A 21585-nucleotide genomic window follows, 5' to 3' on the forward strand; every position below is an offset into this window, starting at 1 on the left:
TGGGACACCTAGAGGAAGCTCCTAGGACATCTGGCACCTGTCTGGTATTGGACAAACAGACCGATAAGAGTAAAGCTCTGACTAAATGATAATCCCTTTCCCTTTCCCAAGAGGCTAAAGGTGACTTTCCACTCAGCCTCTATCTGCTTTACAGATAGGCAAGTGACCCACCCTCTGAGAAGCTGGGAGTGCAAAGTGTGGGAAGCAAACTAATCTGACACTGGCCTTTCTAGTCCAAACCCATCATTACCGCACAAATAAGTATACCTTATTTTTAAAAGTTGAGAGAGAGAGAAAAAAAAAAGTCCAAAAGTAAATTGTCATTTTTCAAAATGCAGCTCCAGGATTGTATGACTTCGGGGAGGTCACCTGTGTGCCTCTGTTTCCTCACGCGTAAGAGCCAGGCTACATATATCTCCCATGTTTCAGGGAGACACAAGACAAAACAAAACAAAACCACCCTGTGAAATCATTTTCAATTTTTTTTTTTTTTTTTTTTTTTTTTTTTTTTTTTTGCGGTACGCGGGCCTCTCACTGTTGTGGCCTCTCCCGTTGCGGAGCACAGGCTCCAGACGCACAGGTTCAGCGGCCATGGCTCACGGGCCCAGCCGCTCCGCGGCATGTGGGATCTTCCCAGACTGGGGCATGAACCCGTGTCCCCTGCATCAGCAGGCGGACTCTCAACCACTGCGCCACAAGGGAAGCCCTCATTTTCAAATTTAAGGCAAAATGTAAATGCCCTTACAAGGACAGTGAGAGGATGACGTTTGACTTTCCATATCTAGTTGGGTAATTTGGCAAGCCAGCTCAGACCTGCTGATCTGAGCTAACGCCAAGCCCCCTTCCCTGAGAGAGCGAACGTGTGCGCTGGATCAAGTGTACAGAAGATCAATGATAAACCCTGCTTCTACCGGGACACAGAGCCTGCTCTCGCCTATCAGCCGGGCATACCTTTGCTTTTCATTGAGTCAAGAGCTGACTGTGGGGACCATAAATCATCAGTTTCCAGAACACAAAGGGATCTGGGTGATGGAGCTGACGGAAGTTCACACATCTGCTTATGTTTTAAGAACAAGGTTCACAACATAATTAGTGCTTGGGTCGCATAATTAGCAAGTCTCCTGGGCTGACCCAAATTAACGTGGCTAACATTCTTTTACATCTCTTTGTTCCAGAATGCTGAACTGTATGGACATGTTGGAAACTGATGCAAATGTGTTCTGCTCTCTTGCATCAACTGTTCACAAATGTGTCTGTGACAGGATCCCCAAGGAAACAACTAGATTCCATACAGGCTCATTTCAAAACAGACAATAAAGAAAGTTACACACACACAAACTATAAGGAAATGAAATGCAAACTTTAATAAACTACAGAAGAGTGAGATCGTGTCAATAGGAAATTTTCTAGTTTGCTTGTAGTACTCTATTGCTCAACTAAGAAAACTAATCTCTTTCTGAAATTTTCTTTATCATAAAAAAAATGCTGCCTATATTTGTGTTCTCTACATTAAAAGTTAAGAATGGCCCTTACTTCAAGTACTCATTCTCTATCTCCAATAAATAAAATATGATCAGATATTAAGGATGGGGAATCCAAAAGTTCCTCATTCATTTAATGTGGAACTTTGACTAATATTGAGTTATCATACATATTTAAAACATTCATAACACTGCCATTAATAAGAATTTTTATGATTATCTCTATTGCCATTATAATAACAATACCTGTACTTACAAGTATAAAAATCACTTCTATGATTATTATTATTGTTATTATAACCTGATTAAACTCAGAGCTGGGCTAGTGTTCTCAAGGCAGTCCAAGACCTGCTGGATGAGGTCTCTACTGCCTGAGCGCAGGTACCTGCGTGGTAATTAAGCTCCCCAGGTGATTCCAGAGCTGGTTACCAACAACTGAGAATCACTGTCTCAGACTTATGGGAAATCTTTTTAGATCCTGCAGAATGAAAGGATAAAAACATCAAAATTCCTCCTTTAAAGTAAGTGTGGCTGTACTATTTTACAGTTGTCTGAAAACCATATGAGGTAAGCGCACAGGGCCAAAGGACACAGCCTCATTTATTTTCACCTACAGGTTGATGATGTGCTTAAAGAGATTTCAAACCAAACCCTTCAGGTGTGAATGCCATTCAGTACCTCTTCTGTATTCAGGAAATTTCCATCCAAATGATCCTTGAAAGAGTCCTCACTGTAGACACTACCATACGTGTCCAGATTAAAAGAACCAAGGGGGCACTCTGAGAATGAGACACATTCTCAGAGCCACATCTGAGAATAAGCCAGGCAGGGATTAAACACATATTTGGCCTACAGCTTGCTGACACCTACAGAGATATTGGCTGTACATCACCACTCACTTTTTAAATGAAATAACCACTGCAAGCGATCATACCTGAAATATATAATTAATATCTCCGAAAATATCATAAGATGATCGTCTCAGTTTACTGATTTGAAAATGTCCCAACCTCTGCCATGAATCTACAAGAAAGTCTATGGCCAAACACTTATGAAAAGAACTACATCATTAGTATTGAAAAAGGTAAACTAAAATAAGGCTTTTGCCTATTAGATTGGCAAGATTTAAAACATTAATACAATGCAGAATTTGCAAGGATGTGGTAAAAACAGGCATACTCAGACCCTACACTGAAATTTGGTGTGGTCTTTCATGATGCCAGTTTAGCAATCTTTACCAAAAGTCTTAAAAATATGTACACACTTTGACCCAGCAATTCCATTTCTAACAATTTATCCTGCAAAAATGTTCAATATGGCACAAATGAGAAAGCAAGTCAGAAAAAAAGTGTGGTGTACAGCCAATAAAAACAATCAGTATTTATATACAGGTCCTCACTCCCTTATCTATAATCTGAATTCTCAAAAGTTCCAAGAACTGAGAGATGTTTTTTGTGATGCATTTATGGGAAAATGTGACCTACTACAAGAATATTTAGAGTCTTTATTCCATTAATTATAAATATTAGTATACTTTGCTGCTGAAATGTTAATGTATTTGATTACAGGGGCCTATCCCATACCTCGATGGGGGTTTTACAAAATATATACTATATTTTTCATATTATGTTTCTAAAATCTAAAAAGAAAAAAACTTTGAATTCAGAAACAATCTGGCCCACAAAGTTTTGGATAAGGGACAGTGACCCTACATTATATGTGCCTAGTTAAATTTTAGTACGTCTACCTATCATAATGTTCACAGTGATTTTTACTTTCTTCCTTTGCTTTCATATGTTGTCTAATTTTTTTTATAATGAGCACATTTACCTTTATTTTTATAAAAATCAATGTATTTCCACTTGGGAAAAGGGGGAGGGGGGAAAGAATCTGGTCCTTATGAAAACATTCAACCAGATTTCTTAATTTCACGTATTATAGCTCTGTTCACATATTATAACTACGTGCTTTATAATTCATAGTCAAGTGATTTTTCTGCTGAATAAGCTTTCCAATCACTTTCTTGATTTGTGACCAAGCTCACCATGGAGTTGTATCTTTACATCATTTATAGTAGTCTAGATCAAGACCTATTGGCAGCCCAGGAGTGCAGCAGCTTAGACACCTTCCTGGGCTCCCATAAAAGATCTCTCCCTGGGCAACTGTCAGAAAACAAACAGATGCCCAATAGTGCCAGATGTATCACCACATGCACCACGCAGAATGACAGGAAGGAGGACAAAGAAAGGGAAATCACAAAAGGAAGAAAAATATATACGCTTTCATGTAGAAATCTTTCTCTTGCCTGAAAATTAGAGAACTAAACAATTTTGTTGAGTATCTTATCTCTCTCTCTCTAATGAGACTGCAAGTCCCCATAAGCAAATGCATGTCTAATACTTCCTTTGACCCTAAGAGAAATGAAAAATGCATACTTTTTTAAATTAACTAACTGCTAAACAAATAACCATGCTATTAATCGAAAATATAAAGAGGTAATTAAAAAGTTATAGTCAGGAAGCAGAAGTCAAATGGATGGTTGTAAGAATTAAGAGTTTAAAAGGCCCACAATAACAGTAGTATCACACAATCAGCTCCATTCCATTAGATTCTGGTTCATTCATTCTACGATATTTACTGCTTCCAACTGCGGGTCAGGCAGGGTGCTAGGTACTGAGACACAGCAGTAAGCAGCACGGTCTTGCCTCTGGCCCAGACAGAGGGGGTGGGAGGACGGCTGCAGTGGCCGCAGGGAACTCCAGCTGCTCTTTCTCATAAGGAACTTAAATATGTGTGTCCTGGTGCCAAAGGCGTTTATGGAGTCAAGTACAGCATGGCTTTTTGGAAATTATGAAGCCCAACTCTGATTTTAAAATCCAGCCCGTAAACTTGCAACTGGAGTGATTTGAGACACACATTTTAAACACTTTTTTATTTGTGAAATTAGAATACTACCTGCACCTCACACTTCTGAGCATATAAAATACCTGACACAGTGTTGGGCCCAGGTTTGTTTGTTCGATTGGTTGGTTGGTTTTGCTGGGCAAAGGTTATTTCTCTCCCTTTTCCTTCCTCCCCACCCACTTCCATTTTTCACAGTGGACTGGCTGCCCCCCCTTACTTGCAAACACCCTGGAGTCAAGACAATAAGATACCTTGACCACCAGGAAAGAGTCAGTGCTCCATGATACCAGCAGTAACATGGGTCATGAACCCCTTCCGAGTCACCACTGTTACTTACATTCTAGACCAGCTGTCCTAGGTCTTATCACAGTCTAGGCCACTACTTCCTGGAAACCACTGGTGTACCTGATAATGACTCACGTCTCATTGTTGTGTCATAGCCTCTTCAACATCTTCAAACAATCAGCAATTTATTCTTACACATTCTGCAGTTTATCCAAAGGCCCATATGTTTCCCCTGACCCAAAACTTTCTGAGAAGAATTTGACAACAACCATTTAGTGGGCACTACTATACTGATGTTACCACCCTGAAAGTTTTGCATCAATTGGGTTTGTATCAGAAAGTTTGTTCTCAGTTTTTACATAATATCTAATGGAAAAACCTGAATGAACCTTTTGGCCAACCCAATATGTTCTCTCATTAATGCCCACATCAACTATACAAAGTGGGTAACATTATTACCCTCAGTTTTCAGATGAGGAAGACAGAGCTTAGAAAGCCTGTAACTTGCTGAATATCCTTCAGCTGAAATCCCACAGATATATCAGTTCTGGGATCTTTACTCAAAGGTTAGCCCATTGATGATTTCATATTGCCTCTAGTGGTACAGTCAGTTATTTCAAAGACGGCTCTACCTTCAGGCAACTTCAATATCACCTGGGAGCTTGTGAGGAATGTAGAATCTTGGGCCTTCCCCAGATACACTGAAATACAATCCACATTTTAACAAGATCTCTATGTGGTTTGCACACACTTTAGAGTTTGAGACGCACTGTTCTAGAATATAAAATCACCATCCCTACCTCATATTCATTTTGGATGATCCAAAGCTGCCATCGGACTATATGGCAGCTATATGCAAATTAGAAGGCACCTCATCTTCATATAGCATTTGGCAAAATGATATTGTCATTGCACAAAGAAAAAGAAAACACTTCCTTCAGGCCGCCCTTCTCCCCCATGGCTGGGCACACACCACTCGACATCTACACAGACCATCAGCAAAGTATGTGGTATTGGCCATTTTATGCCAATATCAAATTCTTGGCCAAATATCTCACTGACATTGCACTTGGCCCTGCTAAAGCCAAAATTCCTAAAACTCTGACAAGCACTGCTAACACTAAATTTTCCATTACAATATGGAATACAGGATCAAGGTCAATTGAAGGATTACTGAATCCAAAAGTATTTTAACACCCAACTTTAGTGAGGGTTTGGCTGCAGTGTAGTCTAACCAAACAGCTATACACTCTTATCCCTTTGCCATGAGCACAGCCTGAGGGAGAAGATCAGGCTGGTGCCTCCAAAATACACGAGGAAAACGATGAGCTGAACAGCCAAACTCCTACCACAGAGCCACCATTTCAAGAACTGTTCACTACCTCCCAGATAGGCCAAGGCCAGTGTCTACTACAGTCAGGACAGCCTTCTTCTTCTTTTTTTTTTTTTTTTGCGGTACGCGGGCCTCTCACTGTTGTGGCCTCTCCTGTTGTGGAGCACAGGCTCCAGACGCGCAGGCTCAGCGGCCATGGCTCACGGGCCCAGCCGCTCCGCGGCATGTGGGATCCTCCCGGACCGGGGCACGAACCCGTGTCCCCTGCATTGGCAGGCGGACTCTCAACCACTGCGCCACCAGGGAAGCCCAGGACAGCCTTCTTTTCAGCTCAAAACCATTATGCTTTTTACCACAGAGGATGTGTGTACATTGAAAGAAGCAGATAACCTACCAACCAATCTATAATCTTACACATCTCAACAGTGGTATCAAGTTCCTTGATATACGCTGGTAATGCCAGTCCTTTCTAAGTCATTTTTCATTTTAAACAAATAACACAAGATTGTAAGAAAACTGCAACAACTTAAAGGTTACCTTCTTAGCAAATTCACTTTAAGAAACATAAAATCAGGAAAATAAATGTGTTCAAAGTATAGGTTTACAACGAATCAATCAAAACTAGTGATCACCGCTTTAAGTGGAGCATTTTATTATTTTTTTAAAGTATCAGTACATTTCCTTGAGGATGCTCATGTTTGGATACATGCACATATATTCATGAAAATCATAGTATATTAACAGTATGCTATTTAAAAGCACAGTTATGTAGCAAGTATAAGTGATTTGGGGTAAACAGTACGGGGAAGACTACAGTACAAGAAACAAGAAGATTTTAGGCTTTGATATACGTGACCAAGATAAGCAAAACTGCCACTTTGCTAAACCCTAAGCAAGCCCCACCCTAAGGGTCAACAACAGCAAAAAGTCCGGAACTGAAATGATTTCTTCAGTGGTGTGAGAATGAGGAAGAAAAATGCTAGCATGTCTCATATTCTCACTAGATCCCTTCAAACTCCATTAGGCATTCACTTTCTTTGGTTCCAACAAATAGATTCTGACTCTCTAATTGAAAATAGATGCATTGTTTGAAACTTAAAGGGGAAAATCATGCATTACGTGGTTTAAAAGAAGAAGGAAAGTATGTATGTGATGCTTTGCCAGGAGTTAACTAAGAACAGCCAAATGACCAGATTCACAACTTCCTACTAAAATGTGTTAAACTATGCCACATGTATTTTGTATGGTGGCTGTCGGTCCATGGACGTCCAAGTTCTGAGCAGCTGAAAGGGATTTAGAGGGAGAATGCTTTAGCAGAGTTCTCACGTGTATTTGGACTAATCAGTAATGTTCCTTAGAGCACTTGCTCTTTTCTTTTTTAAAAACAGCCAAATTGGTTTATGTTGACTTTCATATAGGAAATGTTTGGTAAATATTTGTTGAGTGACAAAATGAAAGAAAACAGACATTGCATTGCACTGGGCAAAGGACGGTCTTTTCAGTAAATGAGTTAATTATATACCCATAGGAAAAAATAAAACCTGACCCCCCACACACATCACACCATACTCTACAATCCATCTGAAATGGATTTTAGATCTGAATGTAAAAAACAAAACAAAGAATTCAGAAGAAAAACCTGCAGATTATTTAAACAACCTTAAAGCAGGCAAAGATTACTTTAAAAGGATCAAAAGGGTAAAAAAATGATAAACTGGACTATATTACAATTAAGAACTTCTTTTCACTTAAAGAACTATGAAGAAAATAAAAAGCAAGCCACAGGGTAGAGACGATATCTGCAATACATTTACTCAACTGAGATTCCTTAATATATGAAGAGCTCCTACGAAACAATAAGAAATCGGACAACCCAATAGAAAAAAAAAAGGGAAGAAGTATCTTTAAAAAGATAACCAATGGCTGATAAATATATGAAAAGGTGCTCAGCATGCCTACTTATCAAAGAAATACAACAGTGTGACACCACTATCCAGCCACCAGAATAAATAAAAAGACTAATAATATACCAAGTGTCTTCAAGGATATGGGGCAACTAGAACTCTCAAAGGTAACTGGTGGAAGTGTAAATTGGTACAATTATTCTGGAAAACTCTTTGCTAGTATCCACGTACTGAAACTGACCAGATGTATACCTTCTGACTCAGCAATTCCAAATTCTAGGTGCGTAACCCAAAGAAATACATGCTTATGTTCACCAAAAGACAGGTACAGGAATGTTTATATTGGCATTATGCGTAATAGCCAGAAACATCCAAATTTCTATTAACAACAGGATATATAAACAAACTGTAGCATATTCATAAAATGGAATATTATACAACTGTGCTGTCCAATACAGTAGCCACTAGTCACATGTAAATATAAATTTAAAAGATTAAGTGAAGTAAAAATTCAGTTCCTCCGTCACATTGGCCACGTTTCATGTGCTCAACAGTCACATGTGGCAAATAGCTACCATACTGTACAGACATAAACCACTTTCATAAAGTTCTATGGGGCACTGCTATTAAACAGCAATAATAAATGAATAAATGAAGTAACAAAATAGGTGAATTCCACAAATGTAACGTTGAGTGAAATAAACCAGACACAAAGGAGTATTATACTGTATGCTTCTATTCATACAAAGTTCAAAAACTAATCTATGTTATTAGAAGGCAGGATGGTAGTCCCCCCTCAGGGTTGGGAGTATTTTGAAGGAAGCACAAGGAGGCTTCTGAATTCCTGGTCATGTTAATCTGGATGAACAGGTCTGTATGCAAATGTGTTCACAATGGAAAAATACATGGACAATACTAACGATGTGCACACTTTTCTGTATAAAAAAATTACCAAAAAAAGAAAAGAAATCAGCCTCAGTCTATTGCTCAAGTCTTTGCTTGCTTCAGAGTTCTCCTCTGATGAACATGAACTCAAGATAACTCATCCTGCATAAATGATATGGCATGCCTTGGGATTATGGATTAATTTTAGCCGAGAAAAGGGGATTACAAAATTCATCTTCTATTTTTATATGGCTGACATGGGTATAAAAAGAATAAAGAACTACAGTGGAACAAGGATAAAGTGAGGAGAAAACATGGCTAGGACATATTTGCAAGACATTAAAAGAGAAAAGAAAGTACACAAAGGGATTTTGAAAGCTGATACAGGTTACTAGAGAATCCGTGTTGATCAACTCCACAGCAAGAGTCCTAGAGAGAAAGGAAAAAGTGGTGAACCAACCTCAGAAAAAGAGGTGGTTGACACATCAAGTGGGTCATGAAAAGTCTCTAGATTCCTTTAGACTATTTATTAGAAAGAAAACTCTCAAAGATTTGTAGAAGCAGGAGTAGAAAGTTTCCCTGTGAAGAAGTACAGGCTGCCTTTGGTGGCCAGAAGCCAACAACCCAATTAAAATAACTATCGCTACTAACACCCACAAAACCTGCAGCTGATTTTGAACTTTGAACACTGTTGTTTTTTTTTTTTTTTTAAAGTACACAGACATAAATATTGTAATCACTTATGGGACCGAGATGCAAAGAAAGAAAAATCTCCACTGCTCTAGAGACCACTGTCAAAGCAAATCTGTTTTAAATTCTTTTTTTTTTTTTTAATCCTCGTAAGTACTCTGGAATGGACAATGTTCAAAAATGGTAGGAGCTTTAAATTATAACAAATAACTTTAACAACAGCTTCATCTCTTTGTTAGAGTTTTGGAATCAGAGAATCAGCATGAAAAAAAAGTAGTGTTGGAAAGCATTTTAGAGGTTGTCTAGCCCATCCCTGGTCTTATTTCATCAAAATGGCCTTAAAGAATTTCACATGTTAAAAATACATTCTATTTTTGAACACATCCAGATAAGGAGATTTCTCTCCTTGGTATCCCATTTCAATGACTGTCACTCTGAGGAAAGTTTTCCTTAGATACCTCCTAAATCTGGTCATGCTGTTTAAGCTATTGTCTGTTTGTTTTATTCTTAATAAAGATGGAAGATAAGTAGTATTTGTTCTCTCCATGATGACAAATTCATCTTATAATAACTTCCAAACATTTTTTTTCTCATTTGCAAGACAGTTTCACATAGATTATCTATTTAGCCCTTGAAATATCTTATTATTACCTGTACCATTCTACAGATGAGGAAATTCAGGCTTAGAGAGTAAAGAAATTTAAGCATAGGGAGGACATGTGACAATCCCAAGGTTACTCAGCTATTCAGTGGTCTGGCTCAAACTCAGCTACTCACTTCATTTATAACTGTTGCTATATCACTAACCTCCCAACCTTCCCCAATATCCCACCCTGAACAATGTCAGAATAAGAAACTGTATTTTAGGACAGGCTTAGCGAATGCTGAGCAAAACTGGAGGGCTTGTATCTACAGAGAATCCATGTGTCATTTTATTTTTTAAATTGATGGTATGATTTTGCAGTGGATAATTGTGATTTGTGCCAGCATCATTCCTCTTCTTCTACTAACTGTACCCAGACTTCCCTCAGGGACTGTCAATCAAATTGCCCAGCCTTGTCCACAAAGCTAGCACAGAAGCCGGGCTAGACAAATCAGGCAAGTTTTCCCAGGAATTTGAATCCTGAATGGGGTGACAGAAGACTGGAAACGGTCAGAGTTCATGCTTCTCTCATATGAGTTCCACAGACCTTTCCTGGCTTCTGAGAGTTAGTCCTTCGGCTTCTCCTCAATTCTCCAAGTGACCTCACAGTCCCATCAATCCTTCTTCCACTTAAGTTAGCCAGTGTTGGCTTCTGTTGCTTGCGAGCAGAGAACCTTGACTGAAACAACTCTTCAGAGGCACAGATACCGACATATACTGATTAAGTTCTGCCTTTATTATGAGCTTATCATACAGGTGACAAATACTAAATTGAAATCAGTCTCTTAGAAAATTACCTCATGTTGAAAAAAGTAGTACAGTAATTTTCTTGTTCAACTGATCAAAGGCAGGAACAAGCTGGCAAGTCCTCCAAGATCTTGGCTACATTTGTCTTTTGAAAAATGGCTTCTGGGAGCTTAGATTTCTCAGGAAGCAGAGAAAGTTCAGAAAGCTGTAAATGTGCTTAACCAGGTACTTTCCCCGTGACACATCCTTTCCTAGAAAGGTTCTGGGAGGACCAGAAGTATTTGTTGCAACATGTCCCCGCAACCTCTCCACCCCCCCAGGAGAGAGGGGAACACAGGAGTCGGGCCTGGAAACTGCTGGCTGGCTGGTCAAAGGCAGCTGCAGCCTAGGTGTTAAAAGAGCCCTGGTCATCAGGATTTTGGGGTCTAACAGTAAAAGCTAGAAGAGGTGACAGTGTCTTCCAAACATTAGCATGTGGCTGAGTTCTACTCAGTAACTGTCTTGAAGATTCATCATATTCTTTTCTCTTCCTGGGATTGGCAAAGGGAGCAAAGGCCTTTCAATACTTCGAAACTGCTGTAATACCTGGATTTCACAGTTCGCAGAAATGATAAGCCAACAGTAAAGGGACACCAGGACCTGCTAACTGGAGTGATTCACTCAGTGAACAAAAGCTCCTACAACATTCCTGGCTTCTTGTGGGGGAGATAACAAATTATAAAACAAGAAGCCTGCTCACTGTAAGGAAATCTGCAATCGAATAAAAAAGTAAGGCATGTGTGTATGAAACAACAACAACAAGCAAAGCCGGAAGAATGCCAACTACCAGATACGGGTAGTTAAGTACATAAAAATCAGGAGTTCAAAACCTTGTGATCTATTTCCCCAAGCTGTAACTCAAGACAGTTCTTAGCATGTTAACATAGAAATTTTATTGAGCTGATTTCAAGGCCCAAAGAATAATCCAAAGAGTACGCCTGTATAAGACAGGAAAGCATAAAATAATAGTGATGAAATTTGTACCTTTTGGAAAGTAAGAAAAGACAGAGTAATCTGCCTCATCATTGAATGCCTTGTACCTAGTGGAGCCTTAAATGGATCTTTTGATTTGACTAAGCAACAAATATTTAATCCCTTTCAACATCAGCTATCAACGCGTGTGTTTAGGAAAAAGGCAAAGTAATATGTAGAAATAAATAAACCCGAGCTCACAGTATTCAGAAGAAGTCCTCAAACACATTCTCTTACTTGGGCTGGGTCCAAGCAGCTCACCTATAAATATTACTTGTTTGGGAAAGAAAGTCCAAGAACAGGATAGTGGATACACGCCCAGGGAGGAATTAATCTGGTTTTTTTTTTTGGTAAAAGTCTGCAATTTATTGCAAGCTCCCCTGGAAATGAAGATCCCTGGGACACTGAGTAAGGGCCCTGAAGAGACATGAATGCGACGCCACTACCTGGGGCAGAGGTTGTGGCCTGGATTCCCCTTGACCACTGTGCCAGCCCCCAGCTAACCAGTGAGACTCTCAATTCAATGTAGTAACACTTACACAAGAGCAAAAGAAATTCCAATATTTCAGCATGGCAGTCCCCTAGCTAGACCAATTTCACAGCAAACAAAACTGTGAACAATTCCTCAGTTAAGAACGGGTCCTATCGTCTGCAAGCTACATTCTGCTTTACAAAATATATGAACTTAGAAGCAAGAACAAAAGTTAGGCTGGAAAATGTTTGTTTTTATTAATGCTACTACCATAGATTATGGCCAATGTGGCAGTAGGTGCAAAGAAGCTTTTCAATAAACCAAATGGTTATTTATGTTATATCTTTAGGGTCACAAAATAATACAAATCACAACACACTGCCTCCAAGTAATTGCTAATAAAATGCACACCAAGTCCTTTAAACTATTTATAAAATATTAGAGCATACTGTAACCAGACACTTCTGTAGAAAATTCTAACCAAGACGTAAAATATTATTAAGTAGGTATCATAAATATAAGAAAATAAAAAATTCAAACTACTTAGCCTGGATTCAAAAGCTTTCAGAAGCACATTCTACGCCTTTTTTTTTTTTTTTTTTTGGTTCTTATTTCTTCAGTTCTCCTCTATAGGAATTCTGTTCTAGTAAAACTGGCCAATTTATACACTGCATGCACATACCTTCTTCTGAGCATCTACTCTGGCCGTTCCTCCTCCCTCAGCTCTGCCCTTGCCTCTTTCTGGACTGCAAATTTCTGCCTAGCCCTGGTTAACCTTCTCTGCCTCCCTGACAGCCCATTGCATTTATTCCCTTATGTATCAACAGCTATCTGTTGATTTGAATAATCATTTCAACAATGGTGAGGGGCAGGAGAGGAGGCTTTCAGCTGTTTAAGCTTACAAATTATTTACCTATTCATAAAGCAAGTATCTTTTGAACACCTACTGTGTACAAGATACAATGCCAGGGACAATGAATAATGCCAAGATGGAACTGACACAAGATTTACTTTCAAAGAGCCTAGAAACTAGTCAGGAAAATAAGATCAATACCCAAATCATCATAACTAATACAAGCTAGGCAACTATCAATACTCCAGTATGGGTTCCACAAGAGGGTGGGATCGCTTAGTACCACAGGGGGAGCAGAGAAGAATGAGGAGGAATCGGCAGTTGGGTGGAACAGGGAGACAGACGACATTATTTCCTTAATAAGCTTTAACAAAGGCAAGGAGAGAGCAGAGCTCAGGAAGTTAATGGAGGAAGCAAGGGGTGATGCTTTAAAATTCACACACGTTGTAGAGAAAATGGAGCAAATGTGAACATAATTTATATTATGAACTAAAGGGAATTAAACGTATTGAGGAATTCAGATGTCAGTCACTATATTAGACAGTATGTTAAGTAACCAAGAGATGTGGGAAGGTTTCACAGGATAATTATAATCTCTGAGAAAAATCTGTATTATTATAATGTTTTATGATGTTGATTTTTAACTGAATGGTATCCAACACAGTAAAGTCTGCTTAACTAGAATTGATACAAAGAGCTCAAATAACACACATTAAGCATTCTTCAATGTGTTCTATGAATAGGGCATAAATTCCACATCATCTTCTACGTCTGTGTGTCTGTACAATGAATGATCTTCATACGAAAATTTAACGTCAAGGCGAGATCCTGAAGGATTCTTCTGGAGCACCAAGAAAGATGATTTTTGGGTATAATTAAGGAGATGGTATTATACTTTAATGTGTAAACTGGCAATATGTATGTATATATGTAAAATACACAAACAAACATCAATTACACCACACATGTGGTAACTCAGACAGAATTCATCAGATCATCATGTTATCAACCAATTGTAGATTGTTAAAGTCACTGGCATTTAAAAAAATTCCTTCTACAGAATAGTCTTACAATTGCAACAAAACAAGCATGCCACCTATTTCAGAAACTCGTTACACTGAGATTTCTTGGGGCGGGTGGGCTGGGGGAGGGGGGGACCCTGATCCTTTTAAATTCAGACTGCTTCCATATCCAGGCAGCCTCATCTGATTCAGTTACCATATTCCCATGAACCTCCCCAGATCTTTTCACTCTTGAGAGTAAAAGCAGGGAGGGTTATTTGTGGAGAGACTCTCATTGCCATCGGAAAACTAACTGTGAAGGTATCAACTAGATAAGAAGCAGCCAGTTGATTTCAAAGAACCACCCCTCATAAAGAAATGCCCGATTTGAAAATGATCTGAATATTTAGAAGCTTCTAAATGGTAACAGAAGCGGAGGTACAGAGAACTGCTTTATTTTACCTATGATTCATGTTTGTGAGTTATATCTCAGTTAATGAGTCACACTGGGCATGCCACCTTCTTCCTACTACTCATTGATGCTGGTATATGGAAATATCCTCAAGAGTAGATTATCAAGAGTACTGAGAGAATGAAAGTTCTGACTGAAGGTCCTAAAATAAATGTAGGTGCAAAGGTAGTGTTTTGTAAACAAAAGGTGAGGTTTTACCAACTTATTATAAGATCAGCATCTACAAGTTGTAAGGAACAAAGACTACATCCATCAGTAGACATACCAATTGATTAACAGGAAGACATTTCTACAAATTCCAAATAGATTCCGCTTCCCATAAATTCAAAACATAAATTCAAACCTAGAGACACCCTCAGATGCACCAACCTTGTTGGGCATCATGTAGCTATAATATTTGGAGGGTGATTAATTACAGCAATTGTTTTCACCTGAATAAAAAAATGATTTTTCTATTTCAAGTAAGAAAAAATGCTGAATATTGGGTAAGTTTGCTTGTTTTCTACAAAGCTAAAAATTAAAAAAATTTTTCCCCTAACCCTTTCTCAAGTGATTTTAGAAGTTTCCATTACTTTAATACAACTCCAGCGAAACGTGTTTGAAAGGTTACTGGTAGTGACAGATGGGCCTATTTTGAAATAAAAGTAAGCCTGTGGTACTACTGAAAGGAAGTCACGAAATCCAAAATTAAACTGGACAGAATTGTCTTAAGCTGTTTTTGTTCTTTTTTCAAGGGAGTACAAAGAATGGGAGGTTGAAGCAAGGCCACTGCTTCTCATCTGAATCCCCTCACTTGGGTCAATTTGTCTTGAACTGACAAACTATCTTCTTAAGGTAATGTGTGCCCCTACATTCTAAACATCCGTGTATCTATTGTCGAATATCCAAACGTCCTTCACTGATATCACTAAGAATACAATTCCAATTTTTTATAGCTGTAACTTTAAAGACTTAAGAAAAAAAAAACAGTTATAAACAACTTGTTGAGCCACTGAAAGCCCCATTTAGGATGAGATGGAAAACGTCCATTAAAAAATCCGCCACATATCCCAGCTCTTCCCAGGAGGAGCTACGCCTACCTTATTGTGCTCGTACTTGTAGGGGATCTTGAGCGTGTCCATGGCTCTGATCATAGCCTGCATGGCCGTGAAGATGTTCTGATACACCAGCTTGGTGAAGCCCCTTTTGTCTTCATCAGAGTAGCCCGACCCGTGGATGATTCTCATCTGCTTGATGAACGTACTCTTGCCACTCTCTCCTGTCCCTGAAAGAGAAACAACAGCAGCTCATCAGACCACGAGACCTTCTCACAGTCTCCCAGACAACTAAACTAGAAACAGGCCTTGGATGTGACATCTCCAAGGGCCTGCTGAGAGGGGCATCACTAGAGGGGGAAATGCCACCTATGGTGAGCACTCAGCAAAATTAGAGGAGCGACAGTCCATTTCAGAGGCAGATGAGCTTTAAAAAAACAAAAAACAGTCACCTCTTTGGAAGCCGCTCGGCATGGAATTTCGATAGTGATTTGTAACCACGTATCTTATATGAAACACAATAAAAATAGCATCGTTTGAACAGAATGAACACTTGATAAAGCTCTCTTCCCTGGAGAATGTCTGAAATGATTCCAGGAGGCTGGGATGTTTAGCCAGGATTTGGATCTGAAAATGACAATGCACTCACACAAATGCTGGTCAGAGAGTGGTAAGACAAAAATGCCTGAAAATCTCTAGACATTTTCTCTTATTTTAAAATGGGGTATGTGGAGAACACAGTACCCAGATAAGATAAGAATTAGCATTTTTCAGGACAGCAAGTATCAACTGTATTTATTTCCAGGGGCTTTGGTCAGCTGAGTTATGCCAAGGAACCACTGAATCCAGAGAAGACACAGTGACTCTCCTTCCTTCTGCCAACTCTTAACTATGACACAGAAATTTACTGTTACTGGATTTTTTTCTTTTGTGTTCTCATTTTTCCCTTCTTCAATATTCCTTTTCAGTTACCATAAGCCTGAAGATAATCCATAACAAAGCTACAAATGCCTGTGGGGAGGAGGAAAAATGGAAACATGAGATCATTTCACTGAAATGACAACATATTTCTTCTACAGTGAATCTGAAACTGTGAATCTAAAAACTTCATTTTTAAAAATATAAGTGGTTTTGGGAGTATGTAACTTCATTTCTGAATATCTCCCACTCACTTTCAAATTTCCTTGAAATTTCCAAAACAATAAATGTCTTTGTCTTCTCCTAACAATGTGGGGAAAAAAATAAAAGTTTTTTGGATATTAAACATGGAAGAATATAATAATAATATACAGGATGACCACAGCATCCTCATTGGCATTTCCTATCAACAAGGCATTAAAACAACAGCAACAACAACAAAAAGGTGTAAAAGGAGAACTAAAAACTAGGAATACAACATCTGTCCTAATTTTGTTTGGTTTTTCTGGTGGTTGGATTTCATTACTATCTTTATAAACAATCATGAAAAATTCAAATAAGTATTACAGTTTTCATAGAAGCACTCTTAAATGACTACAGATGTCTTGGTAAACACAGAAGCTTCACACAGTTACAGTGAAAGATGATTTCTAGCCCCACAGTCCAGTGGTCACCGATTCCTTTATCCTTTTCATATGACTTTTAATAAAGTGATCTTCAATTTCTTGAAATATAAAATGAACACTTCCTTTATCATTTTCACATGACTTTTAATAAAGTGTTCCCGAATTCCCTGAAGTATGAAGTTAACACTGCAATGTGAATGCTATCAACCCATTCTAACAAGATTAATTCCAAGGAGTTAAAAATGAACTTCTTATAATCCCATCCATGAATACTGGGAAAAAAAAACCCAGAAAGTATTTAAAAAGCTACGAAATTGTTTCTCATTACCAATCAACAATTTATAGAAAGAAACCAGTATATTTACTTTCTGAGCAATTCAAAGTATGGAAGAAAAAGACCTAAATCGCTTCTCTGTTTATTATCCTTATCCCAGAACCAACAGCTTGCTCTGAGGGCCCAACTAGAGACATAATCATCAAATCAGAATCTCTGCCAGTTTTTTCCACACCAAAAACAAGAAGAAATCTTAATATGTGAGGTTAATAGTATGAAAAGAAAAGGAAAGAGAATCGAGCAAGAGGCCTCCTCCTAGCTGAGAGGCTTTTATATACTTACCCCCTCAAAATAAAATCAAGAAAGTAAAAGAAGATATCTAAACCACACTGGCTTGTGTGTCACTTAAGTCGTGTTGGGCAAAAGCAGTCAATCCTTAGCCCCTCTTGGGATCTACACTAATTAAGCCCCTAGACATCACCCTAATGAAGACTCCGATTATAGGTGGAATACGGGACCCAAGAATGAATGAAATGGGGAGAGATTAAGAGGAAACAAAAAAGAATCCAAAAATCAACTCCAAAGTAAGACATGTTCCTGTTGCCTCACATACACCCAAGGGATCCTCTCCCTCCATTCTACCGTCTTGCTTGGTGCCCCAGGAGGCTGACTGGGAAGGATTTCACATCAACAGCTCTCCTGTCCTTGGTCTTCCTGGGTTTAGTCCACAGGAGACACCAGGAGGAGACCAGAGAGCAAGAGAATGAGGAAGGTGTATCTATTTCCCCAGTTTGCTCCCTGCAAGGGAACCACAGATATGCTGTGTCCCCTTCAAAAGGCCACAGCTCCTGCTGGGTGGCCCCCTCTGGGTGCCTGTACCTGCTCCCTCACCTTGCTGGCCCCTGGTTACTGCACTCATTAGCCCTCACTGGTTACCTACACCTGGTCAGTACCTTTGTAAACAGTCCCTGAACAAGACTCTTCTCACTCACCTAGCTGGAGTAGGCCATTTGTTTCCTGCAGAGACCCTGACAGGTACAAATAGCCAAAGGAAAGCATGGGCAGCTTAATAAATGAAGGAACAGGAAGGCAAGGGAATGGAAGTACCCTCTCTTCTTCTTCTGCCCTTTCTTTATAAGTCTTGCTGCTTTTTTTCTAGTCACTAATTCACTTTTTTTTTTGCGGTACGCGGGCCTCCCACTGCTGTGGCCTCTCCCGTTGCGGAGCACAGGCTCCAGAAGCGCAGGCTCCGCGGCATATGGGATCTTCCCGGACCGGGGCACGAACCCGCGTCCCCTGCATCGGCAGGCAGACTCTCAACCACTGCGCCATCAGGGAAGCCCCAACTAATTCACTCTTATAACACTCTTCTGGAAGCCAATCATGATGACAGAGCCCAAAACCAGAATCCAGGGCTCTCTCCTGACCCTCCCCCAAAAGTACTAATAAATCTAATACTTGTGCCCCAGAGTATGTGCACGTGAGCCTACCTGTCTCCCCGTAACACACACTTTAAGACTCATCTCCAATCCTGACAGGGGAAACAGTCAGTCATCTCCACCACCTGAATATCCTCTCTCTTATAAAGGAGCCAAAAGAAATTTGTGTTCAACCCTTTATACTTTGCCACTTTTAAATACACTGTCATTTTATCCTTTCAAAACTCTATGAGACAGATGTCTTTTTCCTCATTTTATGGAAAAGAAAAGGCCTTGGAAAGGTGAGGCATCTGAGCTAAGATGACACAGCTGGTAACTGGCAACACTAGAGCTGAGCCCAGCCTTCAGCTGCCCAATTTGGGTTTGGCAATACTTCCACAGTCAGGGCTGCCCAAATCCAGGATAATTAACTTCTACTGCCCGCACTCTAAAAACGTCTCCACCTGCCTTTGACTACACTCAACTTTCATCCATCTAAACCTAATTCTGAATTTCTGAATACTACTTCAATTAATAGGGACTCATTTTGATTCTTGGTACCATCTTCCAAGACTAGCCATCCCTCCCAGGTAAATTTTACTCACAAATTTAATACTCACACTTTGATTCTATTGTATAAATGCAGCAAATTCAAAGTGAAGGCAAGCTTCACCTAACAGAAAATCTGTGTAACGCAAATGTTATAGGTACAATGATAAAAGTAGTCAAAGTATTATTCTGTACTATGGACTAAAACATCAACCAAGCAAAGAACTCAGCTTCTTTGTTCCGTGAAAAGAGTTCTATCGTGGAGACAAATTAACAATTCTTCACAAATGTGTAAGCCAAATTTCATGTTCTTCTCCTCTTTTCATAAACTTATACAATATTCTCAGCGTTTGAAATGGACATTTTATTTCATTTAATTTATGCATGTTAATGGGTTCCCCCCCCCCCATATTTTGGCTGTGTTGGGTCTTCGTTGCGGTGCGTGGGCTTCTCATTGCAGTGGCTTCTCTTGTTGTGGAGCATGGGCTCTAGGTACGCGGCCTTCAGTAGTTGTGACACACAGGCTCAGTAGTTCTGGCTCAAGGGCTCTAGAGCACAGGCTCAGTAGTTGTGGCACATGGGCTTAGTTGCTCTGCAGCATGTGGGATCTTCCTGGACCAGGGCTCGAACCTGTGTACCCTGTGTGGGCAGGCGGATTCTTAACCACTGAGCCACCAGGGAAGTCCCAGAAATGGACATTTAAAAAATCTACTCAGGATTAGAATTGAAAAAAAAAAAATCTGTTACAATAAAACAAACCCCCAGCTGTTCCAAATTATAAAAATGATGTTTCCTAAGGCCACATGGAAAGCATAATGAGAGACTTCACAATTCTTTATCTCTGAATGAAAGAAAGCAGACTTCTACTAGTAGGTTGCTTTGTGAATCCAGTACTGGCTAATCTCTTTTCACAGCAGAGAGCATAAGTAACTCTTAAGTTACCTAAAGAAATACAAATCTACTATTTTATCAAAGCCATTGATAAAATCAAATCTAGGAAGGAGCCCTTACATTAAATCTAGGGGGTGGGAGGCTCCATCTTTGCTAATTTGAATATATCTCCAATCATATTATTTAATAACAAGCATAACACACGCAAGGATGTGAGTCCAGAAAAGTCCTGCTTTTCTCCTTCATTGGCCTCTATAAATGTGGCTGAAAATTTTCTCTAGCAAAGTTATTTGTACCTTTGGTTAAGTACTATGCCTTTTCTCACCCCAGCCCATCAAAACACCCAGAAATGAGACTATTTAAGAATCATGCTATTTGGGACTTCCCTGGTGGCACAGTGGTTGAGAATCCACCTGCCAATGCAGGGGACACAGGTTCGATCCCTGGTCCGAGAAGATCGCACATGCCGTGGAGCAACTAAGCCCGTGTGCCACAACTACTGAGCCTGCGCTCTAGAGCCCGCAAGCCACAACTACTGAGCCTGTGTCCCACAACTACTGAAGTCTGTGCACCTAGAGCCTGTGCTCCACAACAAGAGAAGCCACCGCAGTGAGAAGCCCGTGCACCGCAATGAAGAGCAGCCCCCGCTCGCCGCAACTAGAGAAAGCCTGCGTGCAGCAACGAACACCCAATGCAGCCAAAAATAAATAAATAAATTTATTTTTTTTTTAAATCATGCTATTTAAAAAGGCCACTTCATCTAGCATGCATAATTGATTTTGAGGGATACTTTTTTCTTCCCTACCCACTGGATCAGGATAAGCCACAGAGAGCAATCCCAGTTCACTTCACATGTCCTTCCATCAGGCCAAACATCAAATATGAATTTATATAATATCCTACTGTGGAGGGCAACACTTTGTAAGCTGTTAGAATATGGCACATTCAACATACACGCTCTCTCTCACACACACACAATCTGATGCTTTAGGCTTTGCCAAGATCTTTTCAACACAAGAGGATTTCCACGTACAGCTTCTACCACAAATCCGTGTTTATTCTATGTATCCTACTCATACTAACCATCTATACCTTTACACTGATTACTCGGCCCATTCTCAAGATGCAGTCTGTAATTAGTTCCCTCCAATTAATCTCTAAAAGCAGGACAATTTTTCTTTTTTTTTGGCTTCT

General features: G+C 39.6%; 1 protein-coding gene across 1 annotated transcript in view; it reads right to left on the minus strand.

The window, feature by feature from the left end:
- GNAQ (G protein subunit alpha q) overlaps positions 1-21585 on the minus strand; it is a 295452-nt gene that overhangs the window by 172059 nt on the left and 101808 nt on the right. The window contains exon 2 of the mRNA XM_081236842.1: positions 15761-15945. Within this exon, the coding sequence (XP_081092968.1) occupies positions 15761-15945 (185 nt within the window). The remainder of the gene's footprint in view (positions 1-15760; positions 15946-21585) is intronic.

The sequence above is a fragment of the Mesoplodon bidens genome (assembly GCF_964165515.1).
Source record: "Mesoplodon bidens genome assembly, chromosome: 6".
Taxonomy (NCBI): domain Eukaryota; kingdom Metazoa; phylum Chordata; class Mammalia; order Artiodactyla; family Ziphiidae; genus Mesoplodon; species Mesoplodon bidens.